The following is a 21,337-nucleotide window of genomic DNA, read 5'->3' as shown; positions in this document are numbered from 1 at the left end:
TATCTATTTTTGATCGAAGTGAATTTTAGTGCTTGACAATATCCATGACTTACAAATATGTTTAAATATTTATAAAATCTACATATGAATATTATTAAGTGCCAAAATTCCCTTCGACCAAAAATAGAGTTTTTTCTCTTTGATTTACTCTTATCTAATTTCCACTAATAATTTTTTAATATTTGACATTCAGTAGTAAAGATCAAGATGCGTTTACCGAGTGGATGACAACGTGATCAAGCGCGTATATTGATGGAGGCGAGCGAGTCCGAGTGGCGCAATGCCGGCTTTTCACTCCTACCATTCCCTTCGTAGCGACGATTTGCACACGTAGGTCGATTGAGCCGAATGACCATGCGGTTCCACTGGCTATACGCGGCATTGTGCTCCATAAGTTGCCGTAAGGTGACAGTCAAAATCGTGTACTTTAGAGATTAGTCTGCTCATGACGTTAAGATGACTCGGCACGAGAAACGCTAGAATTAATGAATTATTTTGAAAAATGACTCACGAATTGAGGCCAATCGATAAACGACACTTTTTCTCGCTAGCGCAATTGCGAGTCAGCTAGTACAGCGCATTTCATCGTAATTACGAATACGATTAATCAGTTAATCGACACTTGAGAGAAAAAGTATGGAGAAAGAAAAAGATAAGATATTCGGGAAAATAAATATCGTACAGAGGTACGTCTATTAAATGAGATAATTTCCTCTCGCAGCTTCGCCTAATCGTATCTTGTACAAATACAAGGGAGTGAAACGAAAATGCGAATCCCGATATCGGAGAAATTCATTCCATTGCGGTGAGAAAAACTCAGAGAGCGTGGAAAAAACTTTTCATTAACGTTATTATTGCCACTTAAAAGTCAAAAACTGTCCTATATTATTAAATTATCGGAGATTAAATCTCATATTTAAAAAGTTATCAACATATAATATATTAAACATTAAAATAATCGATATTTTCGAAATTGTTCAAATATTTTATGTTTACGCGATTGAACAATACGTAAATTGTTACAATCGATTAAATCTCAAAAGGTCATGTTTGCTTTCGCAATATTAACTGATATGTTTCCGATCATTCTTTACAATTTTAAAAATGGATGCAACAGATCGAATGTTATATAGGACAAGCTGACAATACACGATATCAGCTATTGGATAGTATTCGACTTTTATCTGGATTCTGTATTCGTCAAGAATAATTTTATCTCGCTCAACTTTGAATAATGTGTCATGTTTGGAATTTTGATACAAAATATTCATATTTTCTTAAATAAAACTCTCATATTACTTACTCGTATTTGCCTGAATATCATTCTTTAATAATTATAATTGCTGCACGATATCCAGCGTACTTCTTTTAATTATTATTAGAAAAATGTTATACTTCCACTTAAATTAAAATTAAAATTGAAAGACTTCTCTTTTAAAAAAAAAAATTAAAAATAGAATTTACAGCAATTTCTTAGAACAACAAAAACTACTTAAAGGAAAAGAAATTATTTACTATAAAATGTTCCTAATTTTCTTAACATATTTTCTATCTTAACTTTTCTTTTCTTTTATTTAATAAAATAAATAATTGTACAAACTTCACACATTTTGAAAATCGAATAAGTTCTCGAATAGACTCAGCTTAATGAATTCTCCGATACTCGTAAACGTATCTAATAATCATTTCTCCGAATAAGAACGATCGATGTGCTTCGTGCGAACTCACGTAATCAAGAAAAAAATTGCAAATACAGCTGAAATCGTTAAACAAGTTCCCAGCAAGTACATATGACGAAAATATATATCGACTTTGGCATGACGTAATACTATATTACGGTGAGACAACGACCAATCTATAATGACGTAAGTTCTATGCTAACTATTAGCATAGCAATCACAATGCGGAACAATGTTAACCAGAAGCAATTATTATTGCAATAATTAGGAAATTCGCGGAAACTCCAGAAATTCAATGAATCAATTTTTTCAAAAACAATAAAAGATGTAATAAATAATATTGTTGTATTGAGAGATTAGATTTTTAACATGCGTTAATATTTTTTAATTTATATTATATGCATAAAAGTTATATAAATTGATATGTGCTACATAAATATATATTAAAAAATTAATACAAAAATGCGAAAAATGAGACATTGTACACTGATTAATGATTCCAATTCATGTGTCTAATAATTCTATAATGGATGTGTTGTACATTGTCTAGCAACAATTATGGCTTTATTGATGTCATTTCTCAAATAGTGCTGACAGTGCTAATACATTAGTATAGCAATACATAAGTATTGCAGTGAACTTTGTACGGCATGATTACAAAAGTTTGTTATGGAGATAAAATTGCGGCAGTTTCGCGAAAACTAATAGCATGTAGTTGTGAAATGCATGTAGTTTTATGCAAAATAAAAAAGAGACCACTTCTGACTTCTAAAACGATCATTTGATTAAATTTGCGACAAAAGCATTGCGAAGAAGAAAATCCATGCAGTACATACAATGTAAAATCGATGTACACAAATCACGCTAAACGTGATAATCTAACGGAATCGATAAAGTAATTCGATTTCGATAAGATGGAGAATGTTGCGCTCGACCGGAGGAAGCACGATATTTAAACGATTTCTCAGACCGATGAAATCTGTTCCGCTTAGGATGAAACACTTCTGCCGCCAATGTATATAGAATGATACATAAACGATTGATGAGATCTGTCAAACTAAACTAATAAATTACTGCATAGCTGCAATAAGAATTAATTAATTGCACATTATATTCGTTAGTTATTATATAATAAATAACAAAAATAATTAAAAATACGAATTTAATAGAATCTTAATTAGAAGTTTAACTTTTGCATAGACAATGTTATAAATTAAAAAGATGTATAAAGTCTTTTAGTTTTCAAATTAACAAAAACTACAGGATAAATATGAAAAAATATCTCTTATGAGATATCTACTTTATTTCGCAAAATTATATATCAAAGAAATACGACAAAATTAATTTACTATTAATTTATATTAATTTAATAATAGAAAACAAGAAATAACAGATAATATCAAAGAAAATTTTTAAAATAGATATTTAATTTGTATTTATTTATTTGTATAATAGTCATTAATTAATATTAATGACATTTATCCATCATTTAACTAATACATAATGTTGCATGAACGAAATATCATTATAATTCAATCATGTCATGTCAAATTTTAAGCAGCAATATATGCGATGTTATACGCATATTCGTAGTTGACTTTTTTCAGTATTTCATCTTGAATTATGCATGTAAAGCAAATTGCATTTTATATCATACATTTCGTGTATTTTATGCCTTATAAGCATAAATTATTAAGCAATATTTCATATACTATTAAATTTGTGCATCGTAAATCTACTACAGAGAAGTATTTTACGAAAACGTAATAGTTAAAGACCGTGCAAGGTTCTTAAGTATGCAAGTTATATTGCATTTATATCTGACAGACGTTGGTCTGTATCCCTGTACTTGTACAGCAAATTTGAAAAATTTGCGATTTAATTTAAGGAAAATCTTGTGTTTCATAATTTACGTAAAATTTTCAAATCTGCTTTTTTAATGTTATCAACAGTGAAGACTGAATAAAGAAAGAATAAATTTTATTAATAGTAAAGACTGAAAGAGATGAAATCACGAAGGCAATTGAGTTAGCAAAGCTGCCTATTTATAACTTTCTCAAAATTGTTCGCAAGAAATAAAACGTAATAAATTTGCTTGCCTACTGCCCTTAAATTTCTCTTACAATTCACCATTACAAAAGACTCCCTCAATTTTTTCCATTGTTAATCGTTCCTGTTGGCAGGTAAACGTTCATAACAATGATTTATAAACATTGCCAAGTAATTATATTCATTAACTTAATGGCAAACGAACCAAAATATTCTGCTTTTGAAAATATTACTAATTAAATGATAAAATTTTGAGAGATTATGTTATCATGTTTTTGTTAAAGTAAAATACTCATTTTTCTCTTTAATGTATAAAAAAAAAAATTTTATAATTGAGAAACTCATTTTAACTATATATAAATATAATAATTTCTCTAAGTCGTTCAAGTTATAATTATTGCTTGTTTTATTACAGTTAAATTCACACAATGTGTGATTATAAATTTTAAATTAAAACTAAAACGATTGAAAAATTCGTAGAGAAAAGAGTAAAGGAATTTTACAGAAACATTAAATAAATACAAGTGAAAATTGAATACACTAACCACCCTCGAGTTGACATAGTGCAAGTGCACTTCCTCGAATCGCTTACAAATTTATGAGACTGGCGGACAAACAAGCAATACAAGACCATTGAATCGATCAATGCAGTCGCCATTCTGATTAATCGTATCATTAGACAGCTATGGAATCTCCAGCTTTCTACACAGCCATCTGTCGAAAATTATTGGTTATTATTTATAGCACAATTTCTGTACGAAATTTATTTTTCCTTAACGAAAATGTTGAAAAGTAATTACCGACTAAAAGTCAAAAGGCTGCTAGCAAGCTTCAACAAAAAGAATGGATGCCAAAGCAGTATTCTTTATTTAATTTCAAATAGAATTTGTTTGAACGGAAATTTGATTTAACTTGAAAAAGTTATAAAGATATATAACATTGAAAATGGATCCTTCTTTAAGATTCATAATATAATTCATTTCAGAATTCTATATGAAAGGTCTCTTTCACCAACTTCTGATTAAATTAATCGACGATCAACTCGCCAACAAAAGTGTCAACAGCAATTTTATATACATATCAAAACATCTTTTCTGAGACAAACTGTGTTTAATTCTCACATTGATAATTGTGATGATTGAGTTAAACATCGATCAGAGTTAATCAGAATTGGTGAAAGAAGCTTGAAATGCTTCTACCAAAAGTTAGACAAAACGGATGGGAAAATACATTGAAACTGTACAGAATATAATAAGATATTTTGGATTTCGACGTTATAAGAACAACTTTATTTTATTATCACTTATTGTTTAATTTTTATTTTATTTTATTCCTCATTATTGCGTTATATAGAGCAGCAAAGTATCTAACACAAAGAGATGTTATTTCCTTTTTTCCCTGAAATATCTATTTTTAATAGGAGATATCAAATAATTTGCAATAAATCGGAATATCCGCAGCGCAATTATATGATTTCTTAGTCTCTCCTCACCTTATCAATCGGCATTGAAGGGCACGCACGGCAGAGGTTCCAAAATGAACCAATCATGAGGCCGCGGTGTGTGAGGCAGTGGGACAGTAATAATGACACACAGCCGCTGCGTTAGCGAGCGACGAACGGAGGCCGGCCGTTTCTCCGCGACGATGACGACGGACAACGCCGTCGGTAGACCAGAACGCAGATGTTCTGCCGAGAAGAAGGACGTAGTTTTTCTCGGCGTCAATCACGGGAGATACACCACTATACGAATCCTCGTTCTCGTCCACCTCTCTCACTATCACAACACTACCTCTTTCTTCTCAGCCTTCAAGGCAGTGTTTGTAAGTGGCGCTCGGGCTCAGGCACGGGCTCCGAATTGCTCCCTCTGCGTATTTGTGTATATTGTGTCAAGTACATAAGGCGATATTTAGATATATTAAGATGCATACATATATTTTATATACATGTATATATAAATATATGTATCAATAAAATTACACCGCCTTATAATGAGTGTGTGTATGTACGAGATGAGCTAACGAGAACTTTCCACCTCATTTTCTTTTTAACCGACTGATTGTGAAATATGTTAAAACATGCCATTTTTGTTTTTAAGGAAAATGTATAATAATATGATAAGTTTAATTGTTTATTCAAACTATTGTTTCATCTTCTTTTTAATTAAGATAGCTGCCTCTTCACAAATATTAAATGGCAGTAAGTATCAAGTGGCACAACGTTTTAAAGGTTTTTTTAAATTCTCTTTACAATTATCCTATTTATTTTTATTTGAGTATATCTCAAAAAATTTTAAAGTCTTAGGTATTAAAAGTTGAAAATTCAATTCAATGCAATCTTGCAAAGATCATCTAATTTTTCTTCATTATATTTTTCTTTTATTTAAGATATTTTTAAAAAATTTGTATTATAACACAGGATTCTATATAAAATGTTACGTCATAAAATAATCACTGAAATTTAAAAAGATACAGATTCTGAAGAATTCAAGGGAATTAAAAAAATTCTTAAATAAATATATGTCATCTAATTTCTATTGTCACTTAAAATTTTTAAAGGGTTAGGTATCTTAGACAAGAAGATGAAGAGCAGCACAATTTATCATGTACATTTTCCTTTGAAAAACAAAGGTGACGTGTTCCAACATAAATCAGTTGATTACAAAAAACAAGGTGGAAAGTTCTCTTAGCTCATTCTCTGTGTGTGTGTGTGTGTGTATATATATCTCACACGATATTATGTAATATATACATATATCATTATATAATATATATATATATATATATAAATTCATTTTTTTTTAAGAATGAGATTTTTCACAAAAAAACATTCTAAAAACTCTTTCAATTTTTGATGTAAAAGTGTTAAGGAAAGAATTTTTCACACGAATTTGTAAAATGTCTTTTTTTCTCTTTTATTGTGCGCGCGCGCGAAAAAAAATGGAAAAGAAAACCTTGTTTATCTTAAAAATATCCAAATATTGATCCTGAATAAATAAATGTTTTACATTTATATTACATCTTTAAAATTATACAAACATCTTTAATATTTTCTCGTAATTTTCAATCTAGGAAATTCAGAGATATTCTGTAACACCTTTAGCTATAAAGAGGTATAAAAGGCGTGTGTAAAGTGGTAGCACCGATATGTGCATGCGTATGTGTGAGTATACACGTATAGGAATGAAACACAATGCCAGCATTTGCGCGTACCGTACGGTCCATCCGATGGATTTTTCTCCGACGAAAAAGAAAATTGCGAAATGGACCCCAATATTCAGGTTAAGGTTAGCCTCAGGCTACATGTTAAAAACGATCAGTAGGCGACCGTACACTTATCGGAAGCGCCGATAACGGAAGAACGAAATAGCAAAAGCGATAAAACGGAGATCTCCATGTAAGATGCATATGAGATGGCTCATAAATACATTGGGAATGTGATTGATAGAATATGAAGTGACTCGAAATAAATCATTATGAAGTTTTCGAAGGATTTAAATTTGCTAGCTAATAATTGTACGACACTTTTTCAAATGATGAATAAGTTTATACGTATATTAATAATATCTCAAGGAAATTAATTTCCTTGAAAAATATAAGAAACGCTAGATTTATATTTATCAGCATATTGAAATATGCAAAAGAGGCAAATATTTTGTTATGTAATTTGTTATGTAATTTATAATATAAAAATTGATATTAATACATTATAATGTGAAAATTATAATATTCATAAATACATTATAACAGGAAAATATAAAAATTGATATCCAGCTAATAACAATTATATATTCATGATTATAACAATGTGATGATTATCTTAGATATCGAGGCAATATTCTGGGCAAACTAAGATCACAATGTGATTTATTCTTTCATTACGAATGATGTAATGAGAAGTATGAATATTAAATTAATTTCAGCAGAGCGTCAGTTAGAAGACAATTATGCAGATAATTAATATTCTAACAAAGATAAGAGTGCAAAAGAAGGAAACGAAAGAGTGGATAAGCAGCCTTCACACTTCGTTCGATATTATCGTCAATGTCATCAGAACTGAGAACAAAAGTATGTTCGAGAACAGAATATAGATCAGAAATAATGAATATCTGCCAGGTATTTACCAGGTATGACTGTTTTGCGAATGAATATACGTTTTGGTATTGTAAAATTACTCATCGCATAATTACGCATACCTGAGAGAATTCTTGAAAGACACGAAGAATCCATTGAATGTTGCAATACCAAATGTCAAGTTAAAAAAATAATAGAATACAAAATTGTCAATGACAACGTACAACCGGAACCAAGGTCATCGACTATAACTGCGCATGTGAAGATTAGTTAAGAAGAACAAAGATGGTCACTTTCAAACTGCATGATCAAAGTTTGCTAATTGTCTATCAAACAAGATTCATGGGAAACCTAGCAAATCATTTAAACATCGAATAGAATAATACGTAGTGCGTGAGAATTGAAAAGTGACATCGGAGAAATTTTGCCAGACAATTCGCCAGCGAAAAAAGTGGATAAGAGCGAAATAGATCAGGAAGTGAAAAGGCCAGTCATTCTTTCTGGTTTTACCGTTTCATCTCCGTCCTAAGAAACCTCCTGCTCGTCAAGCATGGAGCTTCTTCCTTTTTCCCTTTTTTATCCTTCCTTCTCCCCTTCGTTCCTTCTCCCTCCTGTCTCCTTCTCATCCCCTTTCTTTATTACGCTGCCTTTTCTTCTCTCCCAATGTCTCCATCGCTCGATCTAGCCGAAGCTTCTTCGATGCGCACCTGTCAACTTACCGGCTCGCGTATTACGAGTGCGCACCAAGAAAAGCACAAGAATCTTAGAAAGATACTCGTGACATTTTCGAAAGAAGGCGCCGGTATCAACGGATACCATGGTCGCACCGACACGACATCGGCTAGCACCAATACGAATATTTAATTAAATTTTCTTGCCGCATATCCATGTTATATATAGCCAAGGATTAGATATAGAAACGGAAAAAGAATCGCATACTGTAGATGGGTGAGTGGGATAGATACGCGCCGGTAGTGATCGCGTTAGAACATGGTCGTGTAACTTAAGTGTGCAAAGTGACAAGTAGGCGAAACAAAGATGGGCAGAGAGAAAAGAAAGACGGATTGGGATAGAGATTAGAATCTAATATGTAACATTATACGTGTGGTATATATATATATAATATGTGTGTGTGTGTGTGTATGTGTGTGTGTGTGTATGTGTGTGTATGTGGATGGGTGTGAGTGGTGTGTATGCGTACGTACGCGGTGTACGTGTGCGCGCGTGTTGGCACCTAGGTGACACCCCGGACCGGACACGTACGAACGGCGTTCACGAGACGGAGGGCAGAACGAGAACGGAATCGTGAGAGGCACTGCTGGTCCCACCGTCGCCACACCGACGTTGCGTAGAGCGCCGCGACGCCGGCAAGACGGCTCGCGGGACGGTAGGAGGGATTGCCGATGACAGGCGCAGGCGTCAAGCCGGAGCGAAGACCGGGTCGATAGTCCGCAACATCGTTCCTCCCTTGCCGGCCGGCTGGCACTACACGCTCGCTTTCTCACTCACTCACTCACTCTCTCTCCCTCTCTCTCTCTCTCTTTCTCTCTTCATTTCTCTTTCTCTCCGCGCTGCTGCCGCCGCATCGCTAAATTCTACGCAGTGGCGAACTGGTGGTCTGGGGTGCGCGGGCGCCTCAAAGCGCAGAAATTCGATTCTCACACTTTTCAAGGCTTCATCTATCATTGACGTAATGACACTTTTTCAACGTCGACAAAATTTCTTAAGCAGTTTTTTTTATAGTTATCTGCTAAATTGTGTGCGTGATCTCATTTCTTTCATGTTTCCTCCTATTTTATGTTCGTTGAAAATTTAATGACTATCAAGTGCATCGCAACATTTCGCAAAAATTCAATTAAAAATTCCTTACGTTTGAATTTTGATTATTATATAATAATAAAATTTTAACTTTCTCCCTTTGTTAGTACTAAAAAGAAATGAGAACAATCGATCAAACTGTAGTCAATGAATATTATTAAATTTTATTATTAACGCTCGTTTATTTCGGTCGATGTAGATTAACTTTTGATCCCGATTCAATTTACTCTCCATCTTTTCCTAATTCTTAGACTTAGAAAAGGATGAAGAGTAAATTGAATCGAGATTAAAATTAATTTATTTTGATAGAAATGGGCATGAGTTTAGACAATCGGTTAGGGCTCCGAGGTTCTTTAATTCGTCACTGGCTCCTCTCTATTTCTCTCTCATTGCTTTCTCGCATCACGGTTGCGTACATTTCGTAAGCACTATATTTCTCTTTTTCTCTCTCTCTCTCTCTCCCTCCCTCTCCTACTCTCCTTTTTTCTTTCTCTTTCTCTCCCCTCCCCCCTTTTTAGCTTCCTCAATTTTCTCTTTCGCTTTGCAACTACTATTCGTTTGGTCTAGCATCTATTTTCTAGGGAGGCTTTTTCGCCCACCGCCCACATTTCACTGTCGCATACACATATATACATGTACGTTATTCGATGTAGAAGTAGTTCCGAATTGCCTCCACGTTCGGAAGGTGGTGATTCAGGTTGCTCACGGTGTTTCTCTTGGTTTCTTCCGTCGTTGTTCAGAGTCCCATGCTCGATATGCGTCACTTCTCAATGCTCGCAACTTTCTTCTCTTCTCGATTTATCTTCTTGTTTTTAATCTCGCTAGTGCACACTTGCAGTGTTTGCTAATTGGTGTTAAATCGTAAGGATAAATTTGAAAATGCCTTTCTTAGCGAAAGTTTTACAGCAAATCTCATTATTTCACATAATTGAAGAATTTTGATCGATCTCTTTCTCTTCTTTACTTTTATTTAAATATTTTAAATAGAGAAGAGAAATGGAGAGAGACACACATGAAAATGTAATAATATTGAAGAGACACCATATAATTGGATTTTTGTTAAAGAAAATTTAATTTTTAATCACACAAGGTATGTATATTTCTCAATTTTGTCATCGATTACCTCTCAAAAATTTTATATACCGTTAAACATTTTTCATTCTGATTCACGTGGGATATATTGTGTTTGTGTAGTTGGTAAAAAAATGTTTTCTTTAACCGTTTTTCAACAAATTCATAGTCGATTTTCATATTAATATTTTAGTTTATGAGAATATTTAATGTTGAAAATATCTAGTCAAATTTTATATTGAAGGTACAATTTTAAATATTATATATAATATTTGAAAAGTATATTAAAAATATAATATATAAAAAATATATTATACATATACACATGTATGTATACATGTATAATCACTTTTAATGCATATTTATACACACGCACAGATAGACACACACACACACACGCGCGCGCGCGCGCGCGCGTGCGCTTACATTTCAATTTTAAAATCAAAGAACGAACAAACAATTTATATACTTCATTTCTTTTGTAGTTATCATAACTGATTATTGTTTTTGAATTTTTTCTCTTTTTTAAGTTTTTATATTGTAACTCCATTTCTATTCCGGCATTCACTATCACTATTTTTAGATATAACTTGCACAATTCTCCCATTTATGTTCCGATCATTTTATCGTTATCCCCTAAGGTGAGTTCTTTATGATTTTTCTTCCTGATTCTCAAAGATTCGCCTCTCGCTTGTTCAACGCTCATCGATAGTCCTATTTGCTCTTATTTTCTTTCCTTTTCCGCTTTTCTTCTTTATACCTTTCTTTCCTATTTTAATGTAAGTATCCCGTACTACAAACGACGTAACAATTCACTTCTTCTTCGTATATTATTCATCCTCATCCTCCAATTTCATAACGCGTTATGATCAAACGAAGAATATATTTCTATAGACATCGCTGCACTTACTTAGCGTACGAAAATAGATGAAAAACAGTGCTAAAACATAAGCAAATTAAGAAGCATACTACTAATAATAGCGCACTATTTTATTAATAGCATACTAATAGCATATTAATAAAAATATCAAATTGCATATAATTACTTACAGACTCGATAAAAATTTGTATCTTTATAAAGAAACGAAATGACTGTAAGAAACAGCTGCAAGAAAAGTGAAGATACAAAGACAGCACAAAATTAAATCGAAAACATTATGAATTTAGATGATATTACAGGGGCTAAAAAATAGATTGCTCAAGTTAGTTGACTACTATTTTGTTCTAAAAAAAAAAACACCGAGATGCTCAATTTTTTATTTCGCTTCTCAAACTTGCACTACTCTAATTCTTTTTGTCTAGACACAAAATATACGTATTCATCATTTTTCCTATTGCTCATGTAATTCTTTAAATAGTAAATAATATAATATAATATATACACACTATATTATGTTATACATTTCTTTCATACATTTTATACGATATAAAAATTATATAATTAATAGTAAAATATAAAAGTTAAATACATAAAAATACATAAAATGTGATTACTATTAGATTCAATCTCTTAAGAATCTTATAATGTTAATAAGTTAAAAATACAGATTTTCTTTGTCATTTTTCACACAGAAATTTCCTAAGAATCGAAAGCTTAATACTTATACCTATTATTACACAATATATTATATTATATAATAAATTAATATATTACAATACATTATATATTTATTATATTATATAATATATTATATTATATAATAAATATATAATTATATACCTATTATTATGTGGTCATAACATGACAGTCGAGAATAACATATTATATTTCAAAAAACCTATACAGAAGACATTCGAATTCAGCACGAAGAAGACTACTGATACCATTCCCATTCGGCTCCCTCTTTGACAGAAAATCGAAATAATTTTGTTATTCTGTCGAACATTTGCGAGGTATCTTTAGCAAGTCCTTTAACATTCCATTCTTATCCCGGAATATGCTGCTATCTATGTCTTCTCTCGCGGCTTCCTCTTCCGTGTTTGCATTTTCGTCGTTTCCTGTCCGTCGCTCGTCGTGCTCGTCACGTATCCGGCGCCACGATGTCGAGCCAGCGACGTCGGCGACGCATCGCGTCGGGGTGCAGAGCTCTCAGGTCGCCGCACGATAGGTGTGCATTCAGAAATCATCATTCCGTGACATAACTCGAGATGCAAAACGAAATTCTCAATAAAGTTGAATTTTCTAACATGACAAACTTTTTCCATTTATGTCTCACGTAACGCAACGGAAACACAACGTTACGAGTGAACGGTTGGACAGTTTATGCTTTCGTGTGTTTATGCAGTTTACTACCACTTAGGGGATAAATCATAAATAACACCTGGTGCGTGACGTTTCGTACCATACGTTGAATTTCAAGGACAATGTGTTGTTCCCTTCGTGCTAATCATTTTCATGCTGCGAGAGTTACGTACGAACGTATATATGTGTAACTTATATACAATAGTTCGTGTAATATGAAATTTATAAAAATGTACGAGTACTTTTTCGGAGATAATAGAATTCTTAACAAGTATTTTCCGGTATTTTTTATGTAATAGAATTCTTAACACAAATTTTTGAGTGGAGAATATATCTATATTTATTTAAAAACTTGTGAAAAATACAGCATACCTACATGATTATGATGGTTGAATATTGCAGAGATGTCCAGATTACTCAAAGATTAACTTTCTACTTAATGCCAGCAGGATTGACCTCAGCCATTGGAGTTCTCCATTCAAAATGATTTTTTAGCATTGTTATTACTACACGTAATAGCATCATCTATGTAGATAGATATATAATTTCTCGTTTTACAAACGATTGTATCCCTTTCTGTTAACGCCAACGCACTGACGGACGCAATATCTAATATCGATCGGAAGTGGCACGGGTAATTCTCGAACGATATCTTGGTCGCCCTTCGATTGGGATTAAATAACACATCCATGACCTAAATAGCCCCGAAAATTCACCGTTTTCTATTTGATACGCCTAAACGTTTTCGATGAAAGAAAAAGAAGAACAGTAGGTGGTTATCATGTTGAATTCACGTTCCGAATCCGAATTTCCCACGGGTAGTGGAATAGTTGAAAATTATTTTTATTTTTGTTACTCGCAAGGGAGAATGTGCCTTCGCACGGCGTTTCGCACGGCGTACACAGCGAAAAAGTCATTCATCATTTCGTTGCATTTGCAATGAACCATGTACAAAATACATTTCGCTGTCACGCCATTCGCGTGATTGCAAGAAATGACTCCAATGATAATAACATACGAGAAGCGACAAAATACAACGATTTTTTTTACTATTATCTCTCTCTTCATGTGTATATGCATCGACTAATTATTCAATCATATATACATTTAATATTTTTCAAATGGTTGATAAATGTACAAATGCTACATGGAAAAAGTGATTTTATGGAAATATTAAAAAATTCAGACAAATACAGATTTGAAAATAATTTGATTGAACTATGAAAGTAAATACGTAGAAAATTCAATAATGAGCAATGCTGCAAAAAATTTTGACATATTTTAGCATCCAATTTGAGCATTCTATATAATTATTTTGATAATTCAACAAAATTTTTCTTCAGATCTGTATCTAGCTAAATTTTTAATATTTCAATAAAATCGTTTTTTTCATGTATTAATTGTGATTTTAAAATTTTCAAATATATTTGTGTTGCGTCGAATCTATCAGATAATATTAAAAAGTTTATCTCATTCAAATATAAGTTCGGTAATTCTTTTTTCGTTAAATATAGTTTGTAATTATAATAAAATCAGGATTTAATGCGAACATTTTGTTTTAATCACAATGCTGAAAGGGCAAAAAATTATGCCATTCATTTTCTTTCTTGTCTACTTTTCTTACATTTTCTCTTTAATTTGCAGAAATTCAGTATTACTGAACTATATATTTTCATAAATAGAAATTTATAATTAATATCTATATACATAATCTAGATATGTAATATGATATTTAATTAATATTGTAGCATTTAAATTTGTATGATTATATAGAATCACTGATTTTAGAATTTCGATTGTATGTATCGCCAATCGTAAAATTTTTAATTAGATTTCCTTGTTCCGTTATGACATCAGTAACACCTCGCATAACAAGTACTTGTTTTCGAGTTAAATTGGACTTGTTCGATTACCACTACGAGCACTTCGTCAGTCAATTAATTCGGATAATCCCTGCATGTCTATACCACGATGTGACAATTAAATGATTGATTGATAATCACTTTTTAAGTAACGCCCTATTTTATTGCTTAAAAAGTAATATCATTGATTTAATTATCTGATTTGATCAATAACAATTATCGATAAAAAATAATTCGTGATATAGCATGATAATTATTATTTTATCATTTTTCAAGTTCTTCAATATTTTTAAAAATATATTATATAATAGCAGCAATTTGAAATACATCCTTCTTTCGAAATTTCATTCATTTAAATAATTTTAATATCAGAACATATTCATTTGCAAAACTGTCACTTACCTTTAGCAATTAGATTGTTTCCTTTACATACACGGAGAATGCAAAAATTAAAATGATAAATCAAAAAATAAAACGTGAATTTCTATGTGGCTGTAAAAAATTTAAAAAAATTTTAACATTAAAAAAAATATTTTTAATATTTACAATAAAATTGAAATGTACTAGTTTGCATTAATAAATCAAATAAAGTTAAGAAAAATAAAATTTTTTTCAGTATAATGAAATTCTGTGAATTCCTCAAGTTCATCGATTACATCCTTAGAAAAGTTGGAGACTCGGATTTGAAAAAAAACATTAAATTCTTAGATCTCTTTATCTTCAAATCCTTCTACCCCTCCAACACTTTAAAGCTTATATGTGAAAATCGATGAAGCTTTTTCAATTCATTTTAATCTAATGTAATTAAGCGTGGAAACTTCAGGATCTCATCATCGTAAGGACGACGACAAAATTACGAAGTCTTTATGATATTTGACAAAAGCACAGACAGATCGATTTAATTTCTCTCTTCATTGCGGGAATCCACCCCACACCTCGGAAAAATGAGAATTGTACCTCGTGATATGTCTGTCTATATAAATGCAAGTGGGTTAATTAAAATCTTCGGCGAAGTGTTCCACTGCTTGTGCCTACTATCTGACAGATTCATCGTTAATCATTACGAACCAAGAAGGATCAACGAGACAATAACTTCCGCAGTTCGCACTATTTTAGATATCTATTGTCTGCTGCAGTCTCAGAATCGAAACTATCCGACACTTTTTCGATTAAAATTATGTGAAATGTACGAATATAAACTAAGCTTACGAGTATAAACTAAGTTTATTATAGTTGCAAAATCTATTTTCAATATAAAATGATATATCTAAAATCAATTTTATACGATTTATTCTTTCTCATTCTCTTCGACTTCTTTTTTAATTTAATTTTTATATTAAAAAATATTATTACTATAAAATTCGTACGAGATTTTTGAAAAATGTCAAGTATATTTTTTCTTCCATATTCTTCATGCGTAAAACATCAAGTTTGCATTAATGCACCTACACGAATGTTGTGCTTCGCTCTCGTCACCGACACATTACGCTTGATTTCCGCTTCCGTTCCCTGTAGTCGCGGTCGCATGAACGAGGAACACCTGCTCAAATTATGATTTGCAACGCATAGTCACATTGAGGAAAAAAGTACTAAATTTTAATAAACATTTGTTTGAATAATATTAATTTCATATTTCCTTGTGATAAATAAATATTTATTAAATAAAAACGATAATTAAATTAAACTAATAGTTTCTATATCAAATAAATATATATTGTATTTATATTTAGTAAATGTTCAATTGATATTGTTTAAACAAATATTTATTAAAATTTAATACATTTTTTCCTCAGTGCAGAATAACAATGTGACAAGGAATTTCATTTAAACATATATTTAAGTGAATATTATAAATTATATCAAAATTTATTGGCTTAACCAGAAGTCTTGGATTTTTGTGTAAGCTTTACACGTCGAATAATATCAAATATAAATTTAGTTAAAGTAAATAAATTATTGCCAACTGGGTGAACGTAACTCCGTGTAAGAGCAGTTAACTCATCAGCACGTCCTCGAATTCGATTTCGACCCTTTATAGGTACGTGTTTATAAAAGATACCTTAGAGTTAAAAATTTTGAGTGAAAGATTATGAGATGATTATAATATCTACATAAATTACTAATTATGACTCATGATATTCATGTTTTATAGAAAAGTTTGATAAACAGAAAGATTCTGAAAAAAAAAACAATATTGTTTCGTATTTACATTAACGGATATAAAAAATATAAATCTATTAAAAATTCATTATACTTGAGTTTTTTAATTGTTAAAAGTATCCCGATTTCTCATTCAGTTCATAGACAAATTGTTGATTAAAAAGAACCCAAAGTTAAATTTAAAACTGATAAATCGTGAATATTATATACGTATAAGAAAAAAAATATATAACAAAAAATATTGATTTAATATCATATTATGGAACAATTATATAATATGATTACATTTCTATATGGATAATATAGATAATATTTATATTTAATCTTAATATGCATTTAATGATTCGTATTAATCCAAATTACATTTGTTAGAAGCAAATTACTAATTTAACTTATAATTAATAATTTCACTAAAGTGTAAAGTTCTTTCTCCTCTCAATTTTTTGGTTTTGTCTCATATTAAAAAATAGAAGTGAATATAAGAGAAAAGAATTAAAAAGTCTTATATTTTCAAGTTTTATATTTTTGGATCTTCCTATGCTCTTCTTATTTTATAATTTTTATTACATAATAACCATTCTTTTGACTAAATGTATTATTCATAGCATAAAAACGTATTGGAATTAAATAGAATAGTAAAAAAAATTGAATCAATAGCTGAATTACACAAAAAAAATACAACAAATTATGACCAAATCTAACACAAAATCCAAATCGGAAAAAGAGAGAAAGAAAGAAAATCTTATCTTTTCATGTAATCGAGCCAACTTCTACATCTGCAAAGCATAGGAAGGGGTTCGAAAGTAGCTGCGGAAGGGATTGCTGTCCCTTTTGTCTCCGCCGAATCAGCAACCTCTTTTTCTTATCTTTGAATCAATACGTATGGACTATCATTTTGAAGTAACTTTATATCATCTCAAGGCAACTTATTTCTTTAAAAGAGAGCCTCTCGTTTGGTTCAACTGCAGTCGGAACAACAAACAGTTGCATTCTTACAACACTTTTCGTCTAAATATTAATTAAAAATATAACATTTACATGACGATTTAACATGAATCTCTGAGCCTTCGTGTGGAGCTTGCTAAGTAATATCAAATAAAAAATTAAAAATTCACAAATTTAAAAATTCAAAAATTCAAAATAAACAAATTACTAACGGTAATTTTTATATCTGCTACCCAAACAAACTTGTTGACGACAATAAACTACAAATATAGTGCACAAAAGACTACATACTAATATTTAAAGAGGTGAAGGAAAAGGAGGATGTTACATAATGCAGGGCCTATAATTGTAAAAATAAAATATTCAAGTTTAGTATTTATACGCAAATGTATTGCCACAAAATGTACAATATAATAATAGGTAATTGCGACAACTACCATTAGGATGCGTGACAAAAATATTGAATCTAATATGTATAATATTGGAAGAAATCCCTTGTGATATCCCGAATCCTCATTTTATCCCCTTTAAGATCACGGTTTCGTATGTATGTCACGTACATAACATAATGCGTAAGGGAAGTATTTTTGTTCTCTAGAAATTTATACAAAATTCATAAAAAAAATTTTTTATCAAACAATGAGCTTAACTAGCGTATTAACATTTGCCAAATATTAATGTAGACCGTACCTATGTTGTTATAACTCATTTCAACAATCATTATATCATACCTTAACAAATTTCTCTCGATTATCTCGCCGATTATGATATTTATAATATAATTGATATACATTCCTATATAATATATATAAAATTGAAATACTTTATTTAATACGCAACTTGAAATAGGAATCGCAACCCGAGCATGTTCAACACCAATCGATCGTTCATATATCCCTGAGATTTCTGACGTAAATAATGTTTTTGCTTTTCATAATAAATATAACATAAAATATAAAAAGATAAATAACGATAAATATAGAAAATATAATTTTTATTTCTTCCTACGACTAGCTAAAAATATAAGCTAAAATATTATTCCAATTTTCATGTGTCAATTAAACTAGAGACTTTTCGACCAAACTGACTTTCTTAAAAACACGTTCTAAAAAAATATTAATTAGACACGCAAAATATTCTTGGAACATAATTGCATATTTAAGAATTATATATCAAGAGATTTGCGTGATGTGTAGCGACAACATCTCGCGTCAAATTATATTTAGAAATATTATAATCCCACGAAAAGAACGTTTTGTTCTTCGTAAAAAAATAGTTAATTAAAAGATTTATATAGCTAAACTATAATTGAACGATATTGATCATATCGATGTACTGTTCAAGAATGTTTTAATTAACGCACGAATGTCTCGAGAATTAGGTAAGATATAAAAATCTGAGTTTTTTTTGTTTATAGATTGTATAGTTTTAAAAAAGACAGATTTTGATAAAAAAATTGGACCACTTAATAGGAACTTCAAAGTGAAACAAAGATCAATTTTATTTTTTAAAACTCCAATTTTTCATACATCTATATCTACAGTTCTTCTAACAATAAAAATTTATTTATCACTTACCAAAATTATTAAAAATTATGATTTTTTGCACTTTTAGCCGTATTCTTTAAACATTTCTTTTCTTATCTACTGTTATTCTCCTTTTCATCCTCTGTCTCTCTCTCTCTCTCTCTCTCTCTCTCTCTCTCTCTCTCTCTCTCTCTCTCTCCCCTCTCTTTCTTATATAAAAAAGTACATATATTTACTTTTTCATATAAAAAAAAATAAAAAAGAATACAAGGTAATAAAAAAAATACAATTAAAAGGAATGAATAGAAAGTTTGCAAGCAAGGGGATGCTTTCCTCCTCGCGCAATTACCGTGACCGAGTCATGCCACTTGGGGTCAATAACACTCAATATTCCCCTAGACGCTACCCTAACCTTTGGTTAAGGGGTAGCGTCTTTACCCCCATGTCCAGCAATGGGGGAAGTAAACACGTGAAATACCACGTATTCGAGGAGGGTGGATCACGCGGCGGTAATTCTTGGAACGATCGATCGGAGTTGCATGGATCGTGGACATCTAATAAATGGACGCGCGAGGCGCGTCCCTTCTCGTATATGGCCGCTCATCCGATATTCGTGTCACAATATATTTTCTTTTAATTCATCGCTCACACTCACCAGATATTGCGCGTAATGTTTATGCTTAACGAAGGAGGAGGAGCGCTTCTTCTTCTTACTGGTGTTAGCGGCGACCGAAGTAGCGAGGGTGTAGAGCTTGTCGCCGGGCTTCTCTTTACGGGGCGTTGATAGGTTCGACTTGTTCGCGGGCATCGTTCGCTCACTTCGTCGCTCGTCCCAGTTACTTTGCCGTCAACCGGCGGCAGTGGCGGCCTACAGTTGCACGATGACCCGTATCCGTCAATGACGATCACTGTGAACGAGATTAGCGGTCCAGCGATGAGGGAGGAGAAGACGATTGATAACACGACCGAAACTTTCCTACTCCACTCTATACAGACTGTACGAAGGTACACGTGCGCGTCGCTGTGTGCGCGCCTATGACACGAGTTCGGCTATATTCGGCTGGGTTCGGCCTGAAGCCACGCCTCCCGTACTGCCGCTCGACGAACCGCCAAGTTATTTGAATTTGTGCCGCTGAACAGAAAATCAAATGAAAAATAAATTTAAAAATCTTCTCATGTGTACATCTAAATGCACAGACTGATATATATGATCTAATATGATGACGCATGTATGATTTAATTTAGAAAAGGAGTAATTTAATAAATTGTCCTATTTAGAAATTATGGTCAAAATGTCACTACAAATATTTTGAAACGTTTGTTTGACAAATTAGAAGAAATAATTTTACAAATTGAGTCAAAAAACGCTTTAAAACATTTGTAGCATTGGGTTAATCGTTAAATTATTTATTAATTATTTTTTCGTAATATTTATAAACATTTATTTCATAAACTATTTGAGATTTAAAAAACATTAATACTTTTTACTGTTTAAGATGCATTTCAAATATTGAAAATATATTGAATATATAAAAATACATTTATAATAATATAAATGACATGGACTATAGTTCTTCAGTACTATCAGTACATTTCAGAACATATCTCCAATCTATTGTTTCAATTACACTTTATTTCCTTTCCTTCTTTAAAAAGCAAACATATACCTACTTATTTTTAAATGCAAAAAATACAGAAAAATATAAAAAAAAAGAATAAATGCTAATTAAATTTTAATATCTTTATCATTAATTGTATTTACTTATTTTATTTATGTCTTACTTCAGTGAACATTTGTTCCAGTAGTAAGTAACTATTAAAAACGTAGCACGGACCAGTACCAGCAATGGTAGCAATGACGGCATTCAAAAAGCATAATTGATAGACATTGAAAATAATTCAATCTAATTGTTA

General features: G+C 31.3%; 1 protein-coding gene across 16 annotated transcripts in view; it reads right to left on the bottom strand.

Annotated features, from left to right (window-relative positions):
• Positions 1 to 20,997, bottom strand: part of LOC105148064 (uncharacterized) — a 65,858-nt gene extending 44,861 nt beyond the window's left edge. For 5 of the 16 annotated variants that reach the window (XM_087416921.1, XM_087416909.1, XM_087416923.1 and 2 more), the window contains exons 1-3: positions 9,005 to 9,161; positions 5,221 to 5,593; positions 218 to 476 (exon numbers count right to left, since the gene is read on the bottom strand). In XM_087416921.1, coding sequence (XP_087273047.1) covers positions 218 to 382 — 165 coding nt within the window. In that variant the 5' untranslated portion in view covers positions 383 to 476; positions 5,221 to 5,593; positions 9,005 to 9,161. Of the gene's footprint in view, positions 1 to 217; positions 477 to 5,220; positions 5,594 to 9,004; positions 9,172 to 20,078 lie in introns of those variants that run through there. The other 11 variants (XM_087416917.1, XM_087416919.1, XM_087416918.1 and 8 more) reach the window with 7 other exon arrangements.
• Positions 20,998 to 21,337: the final 340 nt, after the last annotated feature.

Source organism: Acromyrmex echinatior, chromosome 2 (genome assembly GCF_024713525.1).
Source record: "Acromyrmex echinatior isolate Ae372 chromosome 2, ASM2471352v2, whole genome shotgun sequence".
In the NCBI taxonomy this organism is placed as follows: Eukaryota; Metazoa; Arthropoda; class Insecta; order Hymenoptera; family Formicidae; genus Acromyrmex; species Acromyrmex echinatior.
This window is presented reverse-complemented; position numbering and strand designations above follow the sequence as displayed.